The sequence below is a fragment of the Oryctolagus cuniculus genome, chromosome 3, assembly GCF_051225735.1.
Source record: "Oryctolagus cuniculus isolate XC-2025 breed Fujian yellow rabbit chromosome 3, ASM5122573v1, whole genome shotgun sequence".
Lineage (NCBI taxonomy): Eukaryota > Metazoa > Chordata > Mammalia > Lagomorpha > Leporidae > Oryctolagus > Oryctolagus cuniculus.
Window position 1 is genome coordinate 71,524,907 of NC_142869.1, and position 26,133 is coordinate 71,551,039.

General features: G+C 42.1%; 1 protein-coding gene across 9 annotated transcripts; it reads right to left on the minus strand.

Moving 5' to 3' along the window:
* Window positions 1-549: 549 nt before the first annotated feature.
* On the minus strand, window positions 550-23,292 carry BBS5 (Bardet-Biedl syndrome 5). Of its 9 annotated transcripts, none has more exons than XR_016230827.1 (13): window positions 23,073-23,267; window positions 21,099-21,181; window positions 15,145-15,210; window positions 14,408-14,457; window positions 14,162-14,289; window positions 12,741-12,876; window positions 9,581-9,676; window positions 7,816-7,878; window positions 4,642-4,776; window positions 3,969-4,148; window positions 2,599-2,682; window positions 1,101-1,124; window positions 550-956 (listed from the first exon to the last, which is right to left on the minus strand). XR_016230827.1 is itself a non-coding variant. In XM_002712271.6 (12 exons), the coding sequence occupies exons 1-12, from the start codon at window positions 23,129-23,131 to the stop codon at window positions 855-857; spliced, it is 1,026 nt and encodes a 341-aa protein (XP_002712317.1). In that variant the 5' UTR covers window positions 23,132-23,292; the 3' UTR covers window positions 550-854. The 9 variants fall into 9 exon arrangements, 5 of the variants coding, with proteins under 5 accessions (XP_002712317.1, XP_089184363.1, XP_017198400.1 ...); XR_016230830.1 differs by having other exon boundaries at window positions 15,145-15,206; window positions 23,073-23,185; XR_016230829.1 differs by lacking the exon at window positions 9,581-9,676 and having other exon boundaries at window positions 23,073-23,268.
* Window positions 23,293-26,133: the final 2,841 nt, after the last annotated feature.

Below are 26,133 nucleotides of genomic sequence, written 5' to 3' on the forward strand. Positions count from 1 at the left end.
CATCTTATTTCAAATGTTTTTAGACACTCCTTCTTTTCCCACTAGAGAAAAAGGACGCCTTTGGCTAATTTCAATTATTTGAGAAAGGTTCTTTACAATGCTTCTATACTGAAGCAGTGGCCAAAAACTTCAAATGATGCTAGAGAAGTCACCAAATTTTGCTTAACCAACAAATCAGAAAAACAATCTTATTTTTGTAAAGTTCAAAGCTTCAGTGAAAACAAAGAGAAAGACAATAAATGAATAAAATAATTTTCTTACAAAATAAATGTATTCTTGTTGTATTTTTGTCAAACCTATATCAAAATTACTTATTGAGATGGTGGCAACATTACAGAGGTTGTTCTCCAGAGTTAGTTATAATTTTCAGTCTTTCCAGAAATTATGCCTAAAATGACATGCTTAAGGATTATAATTTGTATCAAAGTTGGTTTACATTTGGAGCTATGTAACAATAAATTTAAACAGGATTTTCATAGTTAAGAAAGGAGTATTTTGTGAGTTCACAAGACTAATTTCATTCTTTCAAATAATACTTTCAAAACATTAAACGGTGCTGCACAAATTCTTTATTAAACCCAACATGATACAGTCATTTAATATCTGAGAATTCACATTTTACAAGCTCTAGGTACAAAATAAACATTTACAAACTAGATACATTTTGATTACAATCTTGAATATTAATTTTAGAAAACTGGCAGTTTTCTAAATGAGTTTTTCTGTAGTCAGTAAAAAATTCTTTCTTTAAATGTAAAAGCTATAAATATAAAAACTATTCCATGCCTTATAGCAGGCGACTAGTATCCTTAATCTTGAGATGTCTTTAAACAGAAATCCAGCTCAACTCAAGATCAACTCATTACTTCCCATAGTCCCTGCAGAGTGAATCCATCCTTCAATTTCTCTATCGCAAGCCCCAGTTCTTCTGAAAATACAGGTTCACGATCTTGTTGCTTTTTTTTTATAAGAGCATGGGAATAGAGAAGGTGGGCAAGGAAAAGGAAAAAAACAAAAAATAGGGTTCACATAAGTTTGTGCATGCTAAATATTGGAAAATAGAAACTTTTTCTCATGTACTACAGGTAAAATGTCCTTACCTTATTGCCATCAGCAAAATAAGCCTGAAAGAAAAAGAAAATTATATTTCACATACTGGACATAGAATAATGAATCTGTGGGCTCCGGAAGAGGTAATTAATTTGGAGAATGATTTTGTGACTGTTCTCTACGTTCTGTTACTGTGTGTTTCGTGGTTTCCATACCATTCTCTATAATGCTGTTAGCACAATATACTTCCTTTTGAAATCAGTATTAATGTCTACAGGAGTTACGCTTTAAGCTCTAAAAAATGTGCTGTGTAAGTAACACATACTTAGCATTGTTAACTTAAAGGCAATAAAAAGAATGACTTCATGCTGTACAATTTCTTATATTTTTTTTAAAAGAAATTGCCAAAAAAACAAAACAAAGCACGCAGTAATTCAACGTGTCAGCAAATGCACAGTCTGAGGTAATAATAGTTTATAACTAAATATTTTATGCTAATTCACACCTTTGTTTCAAAATATTTGTTGCCAGAGAGGTAATCTGGTCAGATTCAGAGACCACAGGATTGAGAAAGCATTATTATCACTTTGGCTGTTAATAAAATGACGCCAGTTTGGCTAATGGCTGGCGCCACGGCTCAATAGGCTAACACTCCGCCTTGCGGCGCCGGCACACCAGGTTCTAGTCCCGGTCGGGGCGCCAGATTCTGTCCCGGTTGCCCCTCTTCCAGGCCAGCTTTCTGCTGTGGCCAGGGAGTGCAGTGGAGGATGGTCTAAGTGCTTGGGCCCTGCACCCCATGGGAGACCAGAAGCACCTGGCTCCTGGCTTCAGATCAGCGCGGTGCGCCGGCCACAGCGCGCCAGCCGTGGCGGCCATTGGAGGGTGAACCAACGGCAAAAGGAAGACCTTTCTCTCTGTCTCTCTCACTGTCCACTCTGCCTGTCAAAAAAAAAAAAAAGACGCCAGTTTGGAAACAGTACAGTTATTGTTTAAATACATATCCTTTTTTTTTTTTTACTTTATTTATTTTTTTAAATTTTTTGACAGGTAGAGTGGACAGTGAGAGAGAGAGAGACAGAGAGAAAGGTCTTCCTTTACCGTTGCTTCACCCTCCAATGGCCGCTGCGGCCAGCGCACCGCGCTGATCCGAAGCTGGGAGCCAGGTGCTTTTCTTGGTCTCCCACAAATACATATCCTTTTATAAATAATGTATCTCTAACTAAGGAAGTCCATCTCGTGAAGATTAATGATGGCAAGAATGGACATTAACTAACTGTAATATTTAACATGTTTTATTATTCTAAAGAACAACAACAAAAAACTTGTCACATGTATAAAATCCTATGAATAACTATGTTCTCAAATTAGTTCCCAGTTTGGTAATTTAAAAGCAAAGTCAAAAAAGAAACTCCCTCACTTACCAAAAAGAAAACTCTTATCAAAAGTTTTTAGGTCTATGGTGTTTTACAAACTTAAACTATTATTTAATTAAACATGACTCAGATAAAAACTGTAATAAATGTAACAATTCTCTTTTGCGATGCTCACCACAAAAGCATCCGTGTGATCATCAGGGTCTATTTCTACATCATCTTGAATCTGTTCTACTGTCAGAGCTTCAAGGGACTGTGGCTGAAAATCATTAAGATGTTAACAGACATCAGTGATGAGGTTAATTAAATTAACTATTTTAAAGAAATGTAGAATGAGAACAATTAATACTTGTAAAAGGATAACACAGATAGAAACTACTCAAATCTTAGAAAAATCACCACCATTTGTATTCTATTAAAACTAACAAGTAATAAAATTGCCAAGTTGGAGATACTCATCCAAGTCCTAGCTTATTTTATTGACTTGGATACTTAGTTAAATTACTAAAAAAACTCAGAAGTTTTTGTTATTTAAGGTTTCAATTTATGAAAATAGTCAAGAGTATGTGTAACCAGGCTAAGCTGAGTGCATCAAGATTGGAAAGAAGGATCAGGAGTGAATCATAAAAGTATAAGCTGAAGATGCAGAAGGAGCAGGTGATTACTGAGGAGTCTGCAGAGTAGAGTGAAAGGAGAATGCTCAAAGAAGTGCATGCTGGGAAGAAAAGAAAAAGAATGGTTAAGGAGATGAAATCCATATAGCATTATAACATAGTGTCAGTGACCCAGCGGTTTTAGCTGGAAGGGGATATACATGGAATTTGACAGGCAGAGGAAAAAAAAAACGAAGTACAAGGAGTACCAGCAGGCCACAAAGGCCTCAGTGAGGTCAGAGGGCCTGAATCATGAATTTTTTTTAATGATTTATTTAGTTATTTGAGAGGCAGAGTTACAGACAGAGAGGGAGAGACAGAAAGAGCTTCCATCTGCTGGTTCACTCGCCAAATGGCCGCAACAGCCAGAGATAGGCCTAGCTGAAGCCAGGGGCCAGGAGCTTCCTCTGGGTCTCCCACGTGGGTGCAGAGGCCCAAGCACTTGGACCATCTTCTGCTGCTTTCCCAGGCCATAAGCTGAGAGCCGTATCAGAAGTGGAGTAGCCGGGACTCAAATCAGTGCCTCTATAGGATGCTGGCACTGCAGGCAGAGGCTTAACCTACTATACCGCAGTGTAGCCCTCTGAATCATGAATTTGTACTCCAATGCATAGCCTGCTTCTTGATCTTCTCTGGTCACATTCTATAGCATAAGAGCAAGAGGAGGCATACAGATTCCTGCTGTAATATGGCTCTACTTGCGGGTACCAGCAGGGCAGTGATGCAGCAGTAAATGGCAAGGGCACCAGCAGTGCAGTGTACAGTTAGAGTCCCAGCAACAGAACGGAGAGCAAGGGAGCCTGTAATAGGGTGGCCAGTGACAGCACTGTGACAGAGAAGGCAGTGAGGGCAGTGGCAACAGCACCTCTGATAGGATGGACAGTGACTGTACCAGTGACAGAGCCTCCAGCACTACTAGGGACAGAGTGCACAGCGAGAACATCTCTAATCAAATGGGTAGTGAGGACATCAGTGACAGACTGGATGACGAAGGTAGCAGCTCACAGGTAAATACAACCGAAAGAGAACTCATGTGCCAGGAAAGCCAGGACTGGTTCAATAGCCAGAAACCCTGAAGAAGGCAAAGAACAGACATGTGAGCCTAACATTCAAAATATTTCACAAACAGTGTGGCAAAGGCATCCACCAGTGGGAATGGATGCAGGCCACACTGCTGGATCAGACTCCTGGAGGTGCTACATTGTGGGGCAGTGGGGGCAGAGAATGGTATCCATGAAGCTTCTAAGGTTTGCCCAAGCTACCTGGGGACTGAAGTAGAATAAGCATAATTCTGACGGAGAGACTCACGTCTGTCTACATCAGAGGAGCCCTGCACATGGACACTTACTTAGGCTGCTTCACTGAGAATGGTAGGAATAACTTGCAGAACAGCCAGTCATAAGACAGGTGATAGGCAAAAATTGGAGAGGTTCAGGGCTGTGGTCATTTGAGCATCATTTTAAACATTTTACCATTCAGTTGTACACCATGTGTACACACCTGAATTTTGCACACTATGTAAAAGTTGTCAGCAAACTCTGCTGTTCATATACTGAACAAGTTACCTTTTCTTCCATCTCATAATCCACTCCAAATATAGGACTGGCAGAATAGACTTTGTGAAGTGAATTTATCTCCTTCACCGATTCTCGTAGTTTTTCTACAGGATCTATTTTAAAGCCAAGAACATATCCTCCACTCTGCAATAAAAAAAAAAAAAAAAAGAAAGAAAGAAAGAAAGAAAAAACAACAAATAAGCCTGAGAAGTAGAATGTATAGTTTGAAGGCACTTCAAAATGTTCATGAAAACATGGAATTAGGGGCTGGCATTGTGGCACAGTGGGCTAACCTGCCACCCGTGACACTGTCATCTCACACTGGAGTGCTGGTTGGAGTTCTGGCTGCTCCACTTCCACTCCAGCTCCCTGCTAATGCTCCTGGGAAAGCGGAAGAGGACCTAAGCACTTGGGCCTCTGCTACCTATGTGGGAGACCTGTGTGGAGTTTCAGGTTCTTGGCTTTGGCTTAGATCAGCCCCAGTCATGCGACCCAGCAGATGGAAGATGTCTGTCACTATCTTATCCATCCTTTCTTTCTCTGTCACTCCGCATTAAAAAAAAAAAAAAAAAAAAAAAAAAACCTTAAAAAAAATGAAAAAATTGAATTGAGACAAAATTTGAAATCCATGCATATCCCCCCCCCCCCTTTTATAAAGATTTATTTATTTGAAAGGCAGAGTTACAGAGAGGCAGAAAGAGAGAGAGAGAGAGAGGTCTTCCATTGGTTGGTTAGATCCTCAAATGGCCACAATGGCCGGAGCTGGGCTGATCCAAAGCCAAGAGCCAGGAGCTTCTTCCAGGTCTCCCAAGTGGGTGCAGGGGCCCTAGGACTTGGGCCATCCTCTACTGCTCTCCCAAGCCACAGCAGAGAGCTGGAGCAGGAGTGGAGCAGCCAGGGCTCAAACTGGTGCCCATGTCCATATGGGATGCCGGCACAGTGGCATCGCCAGCGCTACAGATGGTGGCCTTACCCACCATGCCACAGTACTGGCCCTGCATAGTTTTTTTTATAACATGTATTTTTCATGAACTTTTTGAAGATGCTTAATAAGCAAATAGGATTAAAAATTTTTTGTACCAAAGTAAATTTATCATTTAATTCTATTTTCCAGAAACTTTTCTTTTTAAAGATTTTATTTTATTTATTTGAAAGGCAGAGTTACAGAAAGATAGGGAGAGACAGAGCACTGGCTTACTCCCCAAAGGGCAACAACAGCCAGGGTTGAGTCAGACCAAAGCCTGGAGCCAGGAGTTTGGGGGTGCAGGAGTCTATACACTTGGGTCATCTTCCGCTGCTTCCTCAGGCACATTAGCAGGGAGCTGGATTGGAACTGAGCAGCAAGGACTCAAACTGAAGACTACATGGGATCCCAGCATCACAGGTGGTGGCTTTACCAGCTACGCCACAATGCCAGTCCCTCCACAAACTTTCTCACACACATGCTTTCACATACAACAAGCTACAGCTCTAACTGTCCTTGTTTCACAGTATAATACGTAAGTTGATTTCTTAAACTTTTTATCATGAAAGATTTCAAGTGCAGACAAAAATACAAAAATACTTAATGATCTTCCATGACTACAGTCAACATGCAGCGTAAGCAGTACATATGGTCAACTCTTTAATCTGTCACCCCCAGATTCTTGGTCACCCCCACTCATCGACCCACTCGGGATGATTCTGAAGCATACCCTGTGATCACATCATTTCATCTATGAATGTAACCTGATGCTCCAAAATTTACATAGCAGATTATGAAGGTCAAGGGAACAAAGTTTTTTCTTAAGCTAAGTCTTGAAAAGGACTATACATTTAAAAGACTATATATTGAAAGACTATACATTAAAAGAAGAAATTTATTGCCTATTTGAGGATATCTCCTTGAAGATTTAAGAAAGAAACTTGACCATGCTAGAGAAGACTGTTAAAGAATTAAGGAGCATATGATTTTGGTTAGGAGCACAGGCTTTTGGGCTGATTTTCTGGTTCTGTAGCTAATTTACTAGTTGTATGATACGTGGAAAATTATTTTCCTTAATCTCTCCTAAGCTTAAATTTTCTATCCATAAAATGGTTATCAAGTTGTACATATTAAGCAAGCTAACATACACAAGAAACTTGGTAGTTCTTGGAACACAGCAAGCACTCAATAAATGGAAGCTACTGGATATGGAAAAGGGATGTGGAGACAGTCATATTTAGATTTAGAATTTAGAGTAGTCTTAAAAATCCCCTTTCAAAAATTGGCCGGCGCCGCGGCTCACTAGGCTAATCCTCCGCCTTGCGGCGCCGGCACACCGGGTTCTAGTCCCGGTCGGGGCGCCGGATTCTGTCCCGGTTGCCCCTCTTCCAGGCCAGCTCTCTGCTGTGGCCAGGGAGTGCAGTGGAGGATGGCCCAGGTGCTTGGGCCCTGCACCCCATGGGAGACCAGGAAAAGCACCTGGCTCCTGGCTCCTGCCATTGGATCAGCGCCGTGCGCCGGCCGCGGCGGCCATTGGAGGGTGAACCAACGGCAAAGGAAGACCTTTCTCTCTCTCTGTCTCTCTCTCTCACTGTCCACTCTGCCTGTCAAAAAATAAAAAAAAAAAAAAAAAATATATATATATATATATATATATATTCTAAATGTATTTTTGCAAAAACCTGGCACAATGAGGGCAGAGCCATTATACTCACAGTATAATCTTTGTGTGAGAATATAAAATCTCAAACAGGATTTGTGAATGTTTCTGTATATATCTGCAGTCTCAGAGATTGTCTTGTGAATCAGTCAAACCTAGAATCATAATCTAGTCCCACAATTTTCTACTTGTGAGACCATAAGAAGGTTCCTAACTTCTCCAAATTTGTTTTCTTGACCAGAAAATGGGGAAAAAATAGTACTATGTAACAGGGTTGTTAGATTCATAAATACTTAAAAAGCCTAAAGCACAGTGACTTGATTATGTCATTAATAATAAAAGTGAGGATCATAGTGACAATAATGATTATGGCTGCACAATAAGAAAACAGCCAAAATTCTTCCTATGGGGACAATTACTATAAGACTGAAGGACTTCATTAACCAACAGCTAATATTCTTGGGAGGTAAACAGGTTACTATATAAATAAAACAAAATCTAGATTGTCACATAGTATTTATAATCTACCAAATATTAATAAAAATCTAAAATAACTTACCTGCTGAGAGCTTTCTATGACAAGAGCTAGACCAAATTTTGAATCTCTAATCTTTATTGAACGCTAGATATAAAATGGAAATAAAAAATGCATGTTATTATCTTGTCAACACAAATTTTTAAGCTTTTACACAAAATCTACTTTTCATTGTCTAAAGAATATAATTATCCTTCTTTCCTCCCTGAAACTCACACAGAGTTCAAGTAAATAAACCCAGATGCATCCTGAAAACAGGTGGCAAACACAAAGATGACATCCATGACATACATAAAAAAAATTGACTAAAATACCCTTTACTTACAGACAATCAACTTTTCTGAATATTTTGGATAAAAGATTAGCAATCTTTTCATCATGGCAAACCACTGGCTTTCATGGTTCTTCCTGAACCTGTGTTAGTTTTTAAAAGTCACATTGCCTTCTGTTTCTCACATCACAGGTGGCTAAATTATTTCTTAAAAAACCTGAATTTCCGGGCCGGCGCCGCAGCTCACTAGGCTAATCCTCCGCCTAGCGGTGCCGGCACACCGGGTTCTAGTCCCGGTTGGGGCGCCGGATTCTGTCCCGGTCGCCCCTCTTCCAGGCCAGCTCTCTGCTGTGGCCAGGGAGTGCAGTGGAGGATGGCCCAGGTGCTTGGGCCCTGCACCCCATGGGAGACCAGGAAAAGCACCTGGCTCCTGGCTCCTGCCATCGGATCAGCGAGGTGCGCTGGCCGCAGCGCGCTGGCTGCGGTGGCCATTGGAGGGTGAACCAACGGCAAAGGAAGACCTTTCTCTCTGTCTCTCTCTCTCACTGTCCACTCTGCCTGTCAAAAAAAACAAACAAACAAAACAAACAAAACTTGAATTTCCATTTTTTTTGAATAAGCTAATGGTGGGGCAGACTTTGTGGTGCAGTGGGTTAGGTGGCTGCTGGGTAGCCCTACATCCTATATTGGAGTGCCCGGGACTGAGTACCACCCACCACTGCTTTCAATCCAGCTTCCTGCTAATGCACACCATGGGAGGCAGGCAGCAGATGATGGCTCGTCTTTGCCACCTACCAGGGAGACCCAAATGGAGTTCCTGGCTTATGGCTTTGGCATGGCCCAGACCCAGCTGTTGAGTGCATTTGGGGTAAATCAGTTTATAGGAGATTTCTCTCTTATTCTGCCTTTCAAATAAATAAAAACAAACATTTAAAAAGTCAGCTTATGGGCATTCATTATTGGTAATGATTGTCAGTAGGAGACAGGCAGTGACTCCAGTGGTCTGGGAGAACAGAGGAGGGGTAACAGCACAATGGCAGATGGTGCCTGTCAAAAAGTGATACACACATAAAACATGCTGGGGGTTAATGGAGAGCCACAGCGTATCTAACATTAAACCAGAAGACCAAAAGCCCAGAGATGGGTATTCTATGTTGGGTGATAACACATCACACTTCCAGATAGATGGGCACTGGAAGTTGAACTCTGAGAAAAAGAGAGAATAAAGAGAAAAGCTTTAACAGTATTGTTATGAAAGCCTGGCCTGTCATCTAACTACTTTACACTTCACCAGGAGTACACACAATCCCAGTTAAGAACCATGGAACACTGGCACCTGGCTGTCAATAGGTAATCTAACCAAGTGAGTGGCTGGAGGTGACAGTGGCTAAGACAGAACCTGCAAGAAGTTGATATACACTTAAAAAAGGAGACAGAAAAATGCATTAAATCTGCAAAGTCCTATTGACTGCTGAACAGGAATTATTCTGCATTAGAATAAGGTTAGCATGTACTTACAATTTGCAGATAGGGTATACTGACATTAAAACTGTCATTCATATTAGCATGCCACACAATTCTCACATTGGTAATAAAAAAAGTTCCTAAATTTCCCTGTAAAATACAGAAGGATAGATTAATCAATGTTCACTTCCGTTTTTTTATAAGATTTTATTTATTTATTCGAGATGTAAAGTTACAGACAGTGAGAGGGAGAGACAGAGACAAAGGTCTTCCATCCATTGGTTCACTCCCCAAATGGCTACAATGGCTGGCACCGCGCCGATCCGAAGAGAGGAGCCAGGTGCTTCCTCCTGGTCTCCCATGTGGGTGCAGGGCCCAAGCACTTGGGCCATCCTCCACTGCCCTCCCGGGCCACAGAAGAGAGCTGGACTGGAAGAGGAACAACCGGGTCAGAACCAGCGCCCCAACTGGGACTAGAACCCGGAGTGCCGGCGCCACAGGCGGAGGATTAGCCTAGTGACCTGCGGTGCCGGCCTTATTCTGAACTTTCAAGTTGAGCATAAAATATTAATACACAATCAAAACCAGAACCTAAGAGGCCGTCTTCTGGAATGACCAGACTTGAAACACCAGAGATGAAAACAAACACATGTGTAAGTATTTATTTCTTCCCCTCCACTCTCTTCTTGTAAGAAATTGCTAAAGAAAACATGCTAGCCTTCCTTATTCCCTCATCAAATCCCACTAATTAATACTAAGTCTGAATTTATAAGGAATAATTCTTTATGTCATTGTTTCCTCTTATTTTGAAAAAAGAGAATAATTCAGAAACTCCCAAGGACAGTTTAAAATAATAATAGGGGCCGGTGCTGTGGTGCAATGGGTTAATGCCCTGGCCGGCAGTGCCAGCATCCCATATGGGCACTGGTTCAAGACCCGGCTGCTCCACTTCCCATCCAGCTCTCTGCTATGGCCTGGGAAAGAAGTAGAAGATGGCCCACGTCCTTGGGGCCCTGCACCTACATGGGAGACCCAGAACGAGCTCCTGGCTCCTGGCTTCGGATCAACGCATCTCTGGCCATTGCGGCCATCTGGGGAGTGAACCATCGGATGGAAGAACTCTCTCTCTCTCTGCATAACTCTGACTTTCAAATAAACTAAATAAATATTTTTAAAAAACGAGAATAAGTTTTATATCTTCTTGTTTTTCAATGAATGAAACTTAGGTTGACAATAACCATTATTTTTAATAAAATGAAATATGTGATAATCCTGAGACATTAATCAAAACCTGATTAATCAAAAATGCCAGGTACTGGGCTGCTGCTGTGGAGCAGGTTGAAGCCCTGACTAGCAGCACTGGCATCCCACATGGGCACCGGTTTGAGTCCTGCTGCTCCACTTCTGATCCAGCTACTCTGCTCATGGCCTGGGAAAGCAGTAGAAGATGGCCTAAGTCCATGGGCTCTGCACCTGCGTGGGAGACCCGGAAGAAGATACTGGCTCTGGCTCCTGGCTCCTGGCTCTGGATCGGCTCAGCTCTGGCCATTGCAGCCATTTGGGGAGTGAACCAGTGGATGGAAGACCTCTCTCTCTGTCTCAACCTCTCTGTAACTCTTTCAAATAAATAAAATAAATCTTTAAAAAAGTAATGCCACGGGGCTGGTGCCGCAGCTCACTTGGTTAATCCTCTGCCTGCAGCGCCAGCACCCCATAAGGGTGCCGGGTTCTAGTCCCGGTTGCTCCTCTTCCAGTCCAGCTCTATTCTGTGGCCTGGGAGGGCAGTGGAGGATGGCCCAAGTGCTTGGGCCCCTGTACCTGCGTGAGAGACCAGGAAGAAGCACCTGGCTCCTGGCTTCGGATTGGTGCAGCACCGGCTGTGGCGGCCATTTAGGGAATGAACCAATGGAGGGAAGACCTTTCTCTGTCTCTCTCTCTCATTGTCTATAACTCTACCTGTCAAATAAATTAAAAAAAAAAAAAAAAAAAAAAGGTAATGCCATGTCCTAGGTGGTAAGGATCTAACAACAGAGTAACACCCCCCTACCATTATAAAGCCTGCAATCTAATGTGGAGCTATAGCCACACTCTCTATCTTATAGTAGTAATGATTTGGAGTACATTTGTTAAGTACAAGCTGCAGCGGAACTCATGGAAAGCTGCTTTTAAAAAGTGACATCTAAGCTATGATCTAAAGCAGAGGCTGGTAAACCACAGCCCATGGGCCCACAGCTAATAAAAATGTTTACATTTGTAAATGGTTGGAAAAAAGTCAAAAGAATACTTTGCAACATATAAATACTGTATTAAATTCAAACATCAGTGTCCATAAGTGGAGTTTTACAGATACACAGCCAAGCTCACTTTACATCAAACAGCTGGTTTCATGCTACAATGGCAAGACATATTTATTATTTATCCTCTCACAGAAAAATGTTGCTGACCCCTGACCCAAAGAATGAGAAAGAATTATTCATATGGGGAGCTGTCTATATCCTATAGAACGTTTATCAGTTTAAAACCAAATCTCCCCAAATGAGCAAGGTTTATTTACAATTTATGTATATGATTCAATGCTTTAGCAAGAAGCATTTCATTCAAATACAACAGTGGTTATCAGCCTAGTTTATAACATACACACAAGCTGAAAACTATTCTTAGTAAGAGATAAAATTTTCTCTAGAAAACTTAATTACGTTTACTTGTTTCAGCTATTACGGGCTTACACGTTCCAAATGGTAGTAACTTCAAAAGGAAAAGAAAAATTAGAATGGATTTAAGAGTCATCAACATGAGTTGCATGTTTTAATTCTCAAAAATCATATTAAAAGGCTTCCATGATTGTCCTCAGTATGGTCTCTTTCACTAGCACAAGTTATCAAGAGGTAGAGGGCAATATAGTATGGGGCAAACTGAATGAGCAAGAACGCAACTCCTGGGAACTGAGTTTTTAATCTATGAGAAAAGGTGACCCAGCCAGATGATTCCAAAGGTTCATTCCAGCTCCAAATCCTATACAGAACAAAAGTTGCTAAAAAGAGCATAAAATAATAAAATTAGATACCAGAAGATTATTTTATACCAAGAGTTATGATGATAATTTATCAAATGCTGTAATACTGAATTTAATTACAGTGGAATGACTGTATGAACCCAAACAAGAATGAAAAAATGTTCATAAAACCCCAAAATTCATCAGTTGTTTGCACAATACCTGATCACTGGATAAATTCCATACTCCATTGATTTTATCATATACATGTTCTTGTGGTAATAATCTCAGTTGCTTATTTTGAATCAGTGCACTTCTCAATTTAAAATCACGATACATTTTAGACGTCTCATAGGCTCTATAAAGAAGAACCAAAATTGACTTAGGCTTTGATTACTCACTCACTCAAAACACACATTCGTGTTTATGTCCATCACTCAAATTTCCTTTCAATAAGCTTTGGTGAATATAGTTTTCTGTAGACCTCTCTCTTATTTTAGTATAGTTCTTGCTCACTTTATTCTAGTAACCTATTTTTTTAGATGTCTAATTTTCAAGGTAATACACATCATACAGCCTCAATGATAGGAATGTATTTTCTGTTTTCCTATCAAATGCTTCCCTTTCTTCAATTTCTAGTTTTAGTCAAAGGTACTATTATTCTTTGACATAAAGAGGGGTTCAATTATTCTGTACACCACAATCTGCTGACACTGCTCACATCCACCTCCATTCAGAAAAACAGAATGAGTCTGTACAATTTCAAAGGAGACTGAGGAGAGGAAGGGAAAAGTAGAGAGGGAGAGAGACGGAGAGACAGGGAGAGAATAAAAACCCTATTACTTTGTTCCTTTCCATGTCTCCATTCTGAAAAATAATATGGAAAAGAAAACTCTGGTTAACTTTTGATCAGCTGGTTGCAATCTTAGTCCACATGAAGTTGGGCTAGCTTTTCTACTCATTAAAATTTAAGTTTCTTAATAAGTTTAGAACCCACTTATATAATCTATTTCCTTTATTGATGTATTTTGTTAGGTGGAATTTTAGGTTGTGTGAATTGTAAGTAAAAAAAATAAACAATTATGTATATTTAAAAATTTAACAAAATTAAAAATCAAATACCAAACTAGTAAACTAAGAAATATGACAGAAATTAAAATTTAAAATAGAAGGGTATAAGAAATTCACAATAGAAATTACAAATGACCAAAAATGTATGAAATACATGAAAAACTTCTATATCACTAGCAATAGAGCTTGCAGAAGATAGCATCATACCTTACCCTGTAAATCCCTATATTACAGAATTGTCTTCAGAGTAGTCAATAGGGATGGGTAGTTGGTGTACTGGTTAATATGGCACTCGGGATGTCTGCATTCCATATTGAGTGCCTGGGATCAAGTCTCAGCTCTGCTTCCCATTCCAGCTTCCTACTGGTGTGTATCCTGGGAGGTAGCAGGTGACGGCTCAAGTAGTTGGGTCCCTATCACCCACATGGGAGACCTGGACATTCACAGCCTCCAGCTTTGGCCCCAGCCAGGGATTACTGTGGGCATTTGAGGATTGGAACTAGTAGATTAGCGATCTGTTTCTGTCTCTCAAATAAATAAAATTTTCAATAATTCATAAAGTATCATAATACCTGTGTACTGCAATCACAGAAGTAAAAAGTCTTGGACTTCCAGGAACCAAATTTGTAAATATAAATTCAAAACGAGTACTGTTACATTTTGTTAGTATATAAAGAGCTTCTGTTTGACCTCGCAATTTCTGTAAAGACAAATTTATTTAAAAGTTTGGATTTTAAGAGGAATTTCTCATTTAAAGTGAAACAAGTATTAAACTCAAATATCTTATGTTTTTTCAGAATAAGATTTTTCAGACTTACAGAGTTAGCAATCCTTGTTGTAATATTCAATATGCAGTTGTAACCGATGGCTAAAATTCAAAAGCAAAGAATTTAAAGAACATGATACACTAAACTTAGGGAAAAAAACTTCTGTAATACAGCTATAAACAGAATTCTTAATTTTAAAAATTAAACACTTATAGCAAAACAATTAAACTTTTTTTTATGAAACTACAAATTTAAGTTAAATAATTAAAAGAACTGGAAAGTCAATTCTGCCTCTGAACAACAAATAAAAGCATTCATAACATGGGAAAAAGGAAGCTGCTTCTCTAAAACCTGAACAGCATCATTTACTGAAAATTTTCACATCACATAAAAGCAAAAAGTCTAGCTGGGTAACAGCTTAAAAAAAAAATTGAAGCAAAATTGGACACAAGACACTACTTTTATTAGAGCTTAGATCTCCCTTCTGTGGGATTACTTGAAACAGAAGTTACAGCAAGTTGTCAACCAAAAGCAAAAAACAAAACCATTCAACATGGAAGCCCTTATCTCATAGGTATTCAAGATACAAAATAGACAGATTGAAAAATAATAATAAGCCATTTATTTTGCATTATGATGCAGTTTGGTTAGTCTAGTGTTTTTGAATCTTTTTATCAATTTCAAATTTTACATATCTCATGATACAGCTTTTGTGGTATCCAAAGTTACTATGCGACTCCCTGACAAAGGATTTTTTTCCCCTTAAATTACTGAACAAAGATACTTACAAAGATTGACTCTGGGTAATGCCAAAGAGTGCCAAATAATTCTTAAATTTGTTACTAAGAGTCTACCTAAAAGCAAACAAAAATAGATTAGTTCATGTAAGGTCACATTTTTGTAGCACAAAATAGCATGGACATGGAACTTCTAGCCCAATATTAGTAGCAACAGTGATAGATGTTTTTCTCATATATATTAATTGAAAATATTTGTATGTAAAATATAAAATGAATGATTCAGAATCCAGAAAGACAAAAATCTGAGGATTTTAAAAGGGATACAGGAATTTGCTGCCTCCCAAGGACAACAGCAGGGAGCTGGACTGGAAGTGAAGGTAGAGGTAGGACCTGATCCCAGGCACTCTGATAGGGAATGTGAGCATCCCAAGAGACAGCTTAACCTCCTATACTACAATGCTGCTCGTGTGTATTATGTTTTTGTCTTGGTAGAAGCTGCTGTAGAGTCTCCGTTTTTAGGTCACATGGGTACAACTGAGAATGAGTATGGGATAGTATAATTATAAAGCCATTCACCGATATTACAGTTTTCAAATGATGCTCATATATACACTAATGCTGCACTGGAGTATTCACTTAGTAGTTCTCATCTAGATGTTCCATATACTTATATACCCAAATTTGCTATAAGCTGAACGGGCTGAAGTCAGTTTCTGGCTTTGTATGTCTCATTATTAGCATCAGACTGATGTCCCTAAACTGAAATACAAAGTTAGAAAAACTATTTCTCAAAATGTGTCCTGTGGAATAACAGTAATTCCTAAGAATGCCACAATAAAAAGAAAAAAAACAAAGTTGGGCCTGGTGCCATGGTACAGTGAGTAAAGCTGCTGCCTATGGGACTGGCATTCCATATGGGTGCTGGTTCGAGTCTTGGCTGCTCCACTTCCAATCTACTCCCTGCTAACATGCCTGGGAAAGCAGTGGAAGATGGCCCAAGTACTTGGGTCCCTGCACCCATGTGGGAGACTCCTGGCTTTACAGCAGCCCAGCTCTGGCTGTTGCAGCCATTTGGGGAGTAAATCAGCAGGCAGAAGATCTCTCTGTCTCTTCCTCTAACTCTGCCTTTCAAATAAATAAATAAATCTTTTTTTTTTTTAAAAAAAGGAAAGAAAGTCAAATAAATCTGAGCATGGTAAACTATGTGTTTTAGATATTTACAACACAATTAGCATATTAGTGTCGCTCCCCCTCTTCGCGGAGGAACGACACAGGACCCTGCGCTGTTCTTTTGTCTGCTCGGCCCTCCCCGGGTTTGCTGCTGGTTCTTTCTGGGTTGGCTACCGACCCTTCCACCTCCGTGGAAGGGCGGTTCCCCCTAGCCACTTTCCCCACTTCCGCGGGGGAGCGGCACACCGCTGGCCGGCTCTCTCGGGGGCTGCACAGGTGTTCCTTCAGATAGATGTTCCCCTTAGATGTTCCTGGTGCATGTTGTCTCTCTCCTCCTTTATAGTCCTCTTCCACCAATCCCAACTCTGCTACCCACACGCCGAGTACGCTGCTCTCCTCCAATCAGGAGCAAGTCCTACAGTTTATTGGTTGAACTGGAGGCAGCTGTGTAGAAGCTGTTTCTCCCTTCTCAGCGCCATATTGTGGGAGAGCAGATGCATAGAATAAGTCTTAATTCCAGTAACTTAGTCTAGTCTGAGTTGCTCCCAGTTGCTCCCCACATATTAGGATATCATGAAATAATAAAACTCAACTTCTTAAACACAACAGTTTTCCAAATTATAACTACAGAAATATTTTGGTAATAAACAGCCAAGTCATACTCTCCTCCCTGAAAACCCCCAGAATGTCTAAAGTCAGGGGAACGAAGCCTTAATAAATACCAGAGTGAGATGGGATAGCAAATGAGAAATGGAAAAAAAGGAGGGCACTCAGAAGGAGACTGTGGCAAATTACAGGTTATGTTTGACAAATAAAAGTACTGAAGCGTGGCTGGAGGGCAAGGTTCATAAAAGATCACAGGAGATGAGGCACTGCATCGGTGGGCTGGATGGATGACTAAAGTTCATTTACAAATAGACGTACCACAAAGGCATGGGTGAGAGGTTAGGAACCATATAGGCCATAGGCACCATAGGAATCACCAAACCTGCGACCATCCCTGAGCCAAAGGGGCAAGAAGAGGGAGCAGTGAACATCTAGAAGGAATAAGACTCATGGAGACAACTGCTTTGAGAGGAGAGACAAAGCCAGCCTAGCACTGGGAAAGAACCCAGGAAATAAATACTGAAGCCTCACTTCTCTGCCTCCTTTTGATCTTCTGCCACAGCTCTTCTGGCTGGAGGCCAGAGTGCAGAGGAGCCCTTTGATATAACTGACATAAGCCATCTTCTCAGGGTGAGGGGAGAAGGGCGGAGGGTGCTGGACCTGGGGGACAAATGGAAACCAGTGGCACAGGCAAAGAAAGGTTGTGGACAAACTAGCAGCTCTGCAATGCAATACCAAGAAATTCAGAGTTACATCTATTAGCACTGCAGGCAGGAGGGTTGGGTTGGGGTTTAAGATTGAAACTTAGGAAAACTCAAAATTTCTGATTGGAGAATAATGTGATAGTTTAGAAAGCAGTTTAGAAAGCAATGTAGGCAATTTGATTCATCATTTAGTAGCTACGTGATCTTAGAAAAGTTAACTAACCTCTCTGTTCCTCAGTATTTGAAGGGAAAAAAAGATAGTAATATCTACTTCTGTGTGTATAGAGAGATATATACATTTTATTATGAAATGAGATTAAATATTATATAAAAGATCCAGCCAGAACAGTGACTGACAAATAGTAAACTTTCAAAATGTTAACATGTATTATTTTAAAAATATTTTCATTGTTTACCAATTCATTTTTATAACTTTTTAAAAACTAAATAAATTGGGGCCGGTGCCACGGCTCACTAGGCTAATCCTCTGCCTTGTGGCACCGGCACACCAGGTTCTAGTCCCGGTCGGGGCGCCGGATTCTGTCCCGGTTGCCCCTCTTTCAGGCCAGCTCTCTTGTGTGGCCAGGGAGTGCAGTGGAGGATGGCCCAAGTGCTTGGGCCCTGCACCCCATGGGAGACTAGGAGAAGCACCTGGCTCCTGCCATCGGATCAGCGTGGTGCACCGGCCGCAGTGCGCCGGCCGCGGCAGCCATTGGAGGGTGAACCAACAGCAAAGGAAGACCTTTCTCTTTGTCTCTCTCTCTCACTGTCCACTCTGCCTGTCAAAAAATAAAAAAAAAAAGATTAAAAAAAAAAACTAAATAAATTGGTTAATGCTTTCCTCATGCCATTTCTCTCAGGAGACATTTTGCCTCTACAACTGGGCTATCAGTCCAGAAATCTATTAATTAATTCTTTTATGTTTTCCTATCAGGATCACAAGAAAAAATTTAGGAGTAGGAATGCCTTATTAAGCCTCTGGTGAATGGTTTATTTTTTCTGCTCTTGATACTTCTCCTGTAAGTATCCAGCATTCCTACACTGCCTCTTTGCTCCTGAATGACCTTATCCTACAGCTCTGACTCCAGTGTTCCGTGCATGGACTTTTCTCTCCAGCCTCCTAGACACCAAGATACAGCTGTCCGTTTCTCCTAATCTCTCAAATGCTGAAATACGGCTGCCCCTGTTTCATTGTCACATAGCATCCACGCACAAAGCTAATCTGATCACTGCATGTCCAGGTGGATTAAACGTGATAATCTTCTGGAGGTACTCATCGTTTTAATACAGGGTTTCTAACTGGGCAATGCCTTAACTTGGTCATTTCAAACTGCTGGAAAGTAGGGGAAGACAGCTGGAAGGCAGGATTCTCCTTTCCTTTTCTATCTCCTCATAACCAGCAATTCTTCATACAACTATCAAATTTCATCTGAACAAAGGTTTCTGAGGTCTCGCAGACACAGAGCTGTTTTTATTAACAGTAGGATTTCAGGCCCTGTGGTGGGGATTTCTGTCCAGGAAGGTTTTCTTGTCCTACCTGCTTCACCAGGACTCTGCAGTCAATGAGTGCCAACTCACAGAAAGTTCTATTATCCATGGTCTTTGTCTGTAGTAGTGGACGGGCTGCCACGTAAGAGTTTTTGTCAAACTATGAGCATCATCAAGCTTACACTTGGCTTTCTCAGGTTAACTCAGATTTTGTTAAGATGCAGGTACCTTGAAGGTGATATTATTATTACTCAAACCTCTATGGCATAAACCAGGATTTCTTGTTTGCTGCTAGATCGTCACATTTCACTCTCACCTGGGAACATTTCAGAAATGTGATATAAGGACTCCTTTAAGTGTGGGCCCTAGCTACCCACAAGCCGCTATGGTGACAGGTTCCGGTCACAGAGAAGAAAGGCTTATAATAGCAAAGGCTTATAATTTCACCCCAGAGCAGACCAGAAGAAAGGCTGAGAGGGCAAGTGGCCACTCTGGAGGCTGCAGAGAGACGTTCTGTGTAGGGGTTATGGATCCTTCCCTAGGATTTACTGATCCCCTTACCTGATTGAAGTCTCCTCCATTTCCCCATTCACTCCTCTGCCCAGCAAGTGGTTTGCTCCAAAAAGGGCTTTTCTGGATACATTAAGCTACTACACCTCATCTCCTATTTTCATCCTTGAAAAACAATAATGGGGGTGGGCACTGTGGTGTAGAGGTTATCTGGCCACTCAGGACACCCACATCCTACATCAGAGTGCTGGTTCGAGTCTCAGCTGCTCTGCTTCCAATCCAGCTCTCTGTTAATGCAGCAGAGGATGATGGCCCAAGTACTTGGGGCCCTGCCACCCACAGGGGAGACTCGGATGGAATTCTGGGCTCTTGGCTTTGGCCTGGCCCAGCTTGGCTACTGTGGCCTTTTGGGAAGTGACCCAGGAAATAGAGGATATTGATAACTCTGTCTCTTTTGTTCCACCCTTCCCCCACCTCTGTCATTCTCTCAAACATACAAATCTTTAAAAAGGAAAACCAGTATTGATGCTTCCAAGACCTGCTGCTTACTGGTCACTGGCCTTATGGATAGCTGCTATATGTAGCCTGGGCTTTTTAAGTTCCAGTCTTGGGGACAACTGGTATGGGAAGGACTCTAGAGTCCAGCTGTGGCTCTTTCTCAGTGACAGAAAAGTCTCACAGGATGTTCCAGTACTTGACCTATAAATAGACTACATAATGCAGCACTAAATCTGCTCCCCACAACATCTCCAGATGCTAATCTTAGGTAACTGCATTACTCCTGGGTTTCTTAAAAACAAAGTATGGCTCCATGTACCACAGCTAGCATCTACTTAGGTTCCATGGCCCCTTGTCCTTTTTGGGGGAGAGAGCTGCAAGGGTCATAAGTATCTCATTTCCCTTGCAAACAGGGCTCCTGGAATTCTAACAGTTAAACGGAGCCATGCACTTATCAGAACCTGGACTTACTGAAGGACCGAAGGTAAGGGGCAACCAGAGACCCCTGGCTACTGGTTAATACCACTCATTCTGCTTCAGCCCGGGAAGTGTCATGTATGGATTTTAACTTTCCCATTCTCACAAGTGTGTGTGTGTGTATTTATTTATTTATTTGACAGGCAGAGTTACAGACAGTGAGAGAGAGACAGAGATAAAGGTCTTTCTTCCGTTGGTTCACTCCCCAAATGGCTGCTACAACCGGAGCTACACTGATCCGAAACCAGGAGCCAGGTGCTTCCTCCTGGTCTCCCATGCGGGTGCAGGGCCCAAGGACTTGGGCCATCCTCCACTGCCTTCCGGGGCCACAGCAGAGAGCCAGAATGGAAGAGGAGCAACCAGGACTAGAACCCGACGCCCATATGGGATGCTGGTGCCGCAAGCAGAGGATTAACCAAGTGAGCCACCATGCCAGCCCCCCTCACAAGTATATTTACATATGCTGTTGCTTCATATATTCTCCAGATAGTATGGTTAAACCTTTGTGAATTAAGCCAGAAATATAAAATAATGAGAAAGTATACTCACCTCTATCACCATTATTTCCTTTAGTGTCTTCAATTGAATCTAGACAATCAATCAGGACTTCTCCAGGTCTTGTTTTCATTTGTCTAAAATAAATATAATGGTTTAAATTTTTTAAATTTTTGTTTAATTACAATACCCTTACAATCTATTTAGGGAGAAAACATAAATGCATACAAAACAGTTAAAAGTATAAATAAAACTGCAGCAAGTGTTCATGCATTCACTAATAAAAGGTCTTCAAGAGCATCCAGAAGCTGGAAATCAGTGGCACCTGGACTAAGCCAGTACAAGAAGAAGGGGCAAGATTTTCAGGAAGAAAGGCGAAGGGGAGAGTCCACAGTTAAGGGCCAGGAGCAAGAAATCACAAGGACACGCAAGAAGATTGGCTTGGTTGGGGAAGAGGTATTGAGAAGTGGTGAGAGAAAAACAGCTGGATAACGAAGGCTATGGGAACACCGAATGTCAGGCTGGTAGGGATGGGCCTTACTCTGGTCAACGAAGAACACCCCTAGAGGTTTCTAAGCAGAGGAAAGGACATCAGGGAGTTATGGAAGGAATGGCTGCAGAACAGGGGTATATAAAGCATCTTTGGGAGTTAGCAAACACACACAGGAGACAACAGGAAGTAAGTCCTCAGCTGAAAATGTCACAACCTAGTTAGCTTCACTTCCTATTTGTAGCTACAACCTCTCCTGTAATAGACCCTGCTTCCCAGCCAACAGGGTTCAGTCCTCCAGGACTCTGCTTCTGACCCATGTGGAACTTTCCCTTTTCCTTCTTCCCCGTGGTGGACATTCCTGCGACCCTGAAAAGGCCCTCCCCAGCCTCTGGTGCCCAACTCAAACACTATTTCTTCTTGGAGCCTTCTCCGGCAAAATGAATTGTCCTGCTTCTATGATCTCTCGGCCTGTTGTTCATTACTTCAGGAGGGTAATTACCACATTCAGAACAGTTAGTTGTCTGTCTGCCTCACTAGAATGGAGGAGTATGCGATCCACTTCCTATCTCTAACGATCCACACGGTAACTAGCACATAGGAAGCATCTGACAAATGTTTAGTAAATTGAAGACATTAATGACATGGACTGTTGCTCGATGATGAACACTCCAAGAAAGACAGAAAAAGTCAGAGAATACGTGCGATAGCTAACTACGGTTTGTAATTTCACAAATTCCTTTTCCTCCCAACTTATTAAAGGATCTAACACCATGCTAAGTGTTTAGGTGTCCAGCTACAACTACGCCGGAGAAACGCATCCATATTTCACCCTTCCATCTAAGAACGTGCAGCCCACGATAAGGAATACTAAGTGGCTAAAAAGTTCCACGTCATCCATTAAGAACGTTAGCTTTAATGCTTCCCATTCCTTAATATTTCAATGGACATCATTTTTTTTTTTTCCCGCCTGGACTTACAGTCAGGAAGTTTCTACGTCTCTTTAAAAACGGGACTGTGGTTTGGAGAGGCTCCGGAACAGGCCTCCTCTTCCTCCCTGCGACGGAGGGTCACAGGACGAAAGCTTACCATGGACACACACTCGAGTGCTTATTACTCCTCCCTCTCTGTCTCAGGCTCAGAATGATGGAAGTCAAGAGCCGCGATTCTAGACCTAGGTTTAGAGCCCCGGTGTCCTGAGTCCCTGTCCTGCGATCCTTCCGCCACACCACACTGAAATCCCAAGCTCACTTGGATTACTTTGACGCCCAAGCCCTAGCTGGTCCCTGCCACGCCCGGCCACACATCCATCAAGTGTCCTCCGGGCCAGAACCGGGCTGAAGATGGCACGCGGCGGAAACCGCAGTGTAGCCGCGCTCCTGCTGTGGCGCCAGCCTCCGGGAGCCGCAGCGGCCCAGCCGGCCTGGGGGGTCTCCCGAGGCGCGGACGCCCGGCGCAAACCTCCGCCCGCAGGTCCCGAATTAGCGCCGCCGCTCTCAAACCACACCACACGTCCCAGGGGACCTTGGGAAACTCACTGTGAGGACACGTCGAAGCGGACGTCCCGGTCCTCCCAAAGCGCGTCCAGCACGGACATGGTGGCCGAGGTCCGCGGCCGGGGGTGGAGGCCCAACCGCGTCCCGCCGGCTCCAAGGCAACGGGCCGCGTCTGGCACGACGTCTACGGCGGGCGCCGAGACCCAAGCTTCCCCGAGGTAGCGCGCGCGCCTTTTCCTGCTGCCCTCGTGGCTAAGCCGCTTTAAACCCAGTCAGGGCTGGGAATCTACCGGAAGCTGAGTTATCTTCTTGTGCTTGACTCCAGACGACTCTCCTCGGTCCAATAGACGTCCGTTTTCCACCCCGTCCCTGCCCCCCATTTACGTAGCCATGTAATTTAAACTTAAAACTACAAATTCCTTACTTGGGCCCTGCCCTGCCAGCCGACCTCAGGCTGCCTCGGCTCCTTCAGGCTCCACCTCAGCCAGGCCGGGCTGGCAGCCTTGGGTGGGCGCCAGTCTCTGGAACCCCTGTTTCTGGGACGCCTGCATGGCCGGTGCTTTGGTAACAGGTCACCCCCTCGCCCCTGATCCTTGGGTGTCTCTCGGACAGCCGTCTGACCGAAGCTGCTGCTTTGAACGGTGCCTAGCAGTCAGCAGGTACTTTTTGGGATGAATCCAAGTGCGGTCTTTCAACGGTGGCAGTTCTTTACATCCGTGGCCCCTGGGGGCCCACAAGGCCAAACTCTATTTGCAATCCTTATTTGCCCTTTTAAACTCTCCTTGAGTGGAGTTGTCCAGAGATGTGTTATGTGTAATTGAATGTGGTAGCAGAGCGGGATCCAGCTGCCTTCTATGAAACCTCAATTTAAAAAGATTTGCAGAAGTGTGAATCCATGTTATTCCCACAGATTTTTTTTTTGGAAAATATAGTTACTTTAAAAATATTACATATTAGTATATAATGAGTTATTGTTACTTTTAAATGAAAAAATATCTCAGTAAATATGAATAAACATGACTCCTAGATATCACCTCATTTAGGTATTCAATAAGGTTTTTTTTAAGGGTATAGTGATGGCAGCACTGTGGCGTAGTAGGTTAGGCCTCTGCCTGAGGCGCCAGCATCCCATGTGGGCAGGTCAGCCTATTGGAGTCCTGGCTGCTTCACTTCCGATCCAGCTCTGCTTATGGCCAGGGAAAGCAGTGGAAGGTGGCCCAACTGCTTGGGCCCCTGCACCCACATGGGAGACCCAGAGAAAGCTCCTGGTTCTTGGCTTTGGATTGGCCCAGCTGAGCCTTTGTGGCCATTCAGGGAATGAACCAGCAGGTGGAAGACTCCTCTTTCTGTCTGTAACTCTGCCTTTCAAATAAATAAAAAAGGGAGGGGGAGTGCCACTATGTCCTAAATCTGTGTATATGGAACATATGAAACTTGTATAACTTAAATATAATTTAAAGAAAGATCTTTATACAAAAAAAAAGGAGTATAATGAAGCCCCGGGACCATAAGTTTGATAATTGCAGATTTAAACCCTTATCTAGAGCTCCTATGTGTTATCCATTGGGCCAAGTACTGGGGATTTTCAGGTGAAAGGTCATGAGTAGGTTTTCTTACCCTGGAGATGGTTCTTGGTGGGTGGGCTCTAGACGAGGTTTGCACAGGCTCTGGGGCTTTTGAGTGGGGTTGTGTTGCTTGCTGATTTGTGCTTCGTTATAGGGGACTGTCCTAAGATGGAGGTGCAGCTGTAAGGTGGCAGTACTTGTGCTCATGACCCATCCTGTCTTTGTAAGTAAAGCTGTATATGTGTGTTTTCCTTTTAAGTCAATGTTTTTGAGGTGTATAGATATATATACATGTATGATTTATTTTTTATTTGGAAGAAAGAATTACAGAGAGAAAGGGAGACAGAGAGAGAGTTCTTCCAGCCACTGGTTCACTCCTCAAATGGCCACAACAGCAAGGGCTGGGCCAGGCAGAGGCTAGGAGCCTTGGAATACCATCCAGATCTCCCACGTGGGTGCAGGGGCCATCTTTTGCTGCTTTCCCAGGTGCATTAGCAGGGAGCTGGATTAGAAATGGAGTGGCCAGGAATCGAACCAGTGTCCATGAGGGATGAGGGTGTCACAGATGGTGGCTTAACCTGCTAAGCCATGACACCACATTTAATAAAATACACCTATTTTTAAGCATGCACTTTGATGAGTTTTGACAAGGGTGTTCATCTACATAATGACTCCATAATCAAGATATAGAACACTTCTGTTACCCCCAAAACTTTCCTTCTGTTCCTTGGCAGTCAACTCCAGGCCCCAGGAAATCACTTATTTGCTTTCTATCACAATACATTTTTTTTTCACTTTTTTATTGTGATTAAATACAACATAAATTTTGTGAAACTGTACATTAGTTTTGGGCGTTTTAGATTTTCATATAAATTGTGCAATAAATTTTGTACTAGCACTGAGGCTTAATGCTATAACGAGTACTCAAACAGTATATTTCACTTTGTGTTTCTATGGGGGTGCAAACGACTGAAATCTTTACTTAATGTACACTAAACTGATCTTCTGTAAAAAAAAAAAAAAAAAAAAAAAAAAGAAAGAAATTATCAATTCCCAACTTGACTCTCACTGGGATTAAACATGACAATAGGTCTGATCTGATTTCATCATCATTTAAAAAAAATCATCTATTATTTTTCACTTTATGTTTCTGTGTGGGAGCAAACTGTTGAAATACTTACTTAAGGTATACTAAGCTGATCTTCTGTATATTAAGATAATCGAAAATGAATCTTGATGTGAATGGAAGGGGAGAGGGAGTGGGAAAGGGGAGGGTTGTGGGTGGGAGGGACGGTATGGGGGGGAAGCCATTGCAACACATGAGTCGTACTTTGGAAATTTATATTCATTAAATAAAAGATAAAAAAAAAAAAGGTAAAAAAAAAAATAAATTTTGTACTAGATGTGTTCTTTTATATCTGGCTTCTTTCATTTGCCATAATATTTCGGAAGCTTGTCCATATTGTTACATTAACTCATACATTGATACAATAGTTAATTTTTTCTTAATTGTAGTCTTGTACTGCATTCTATGGATA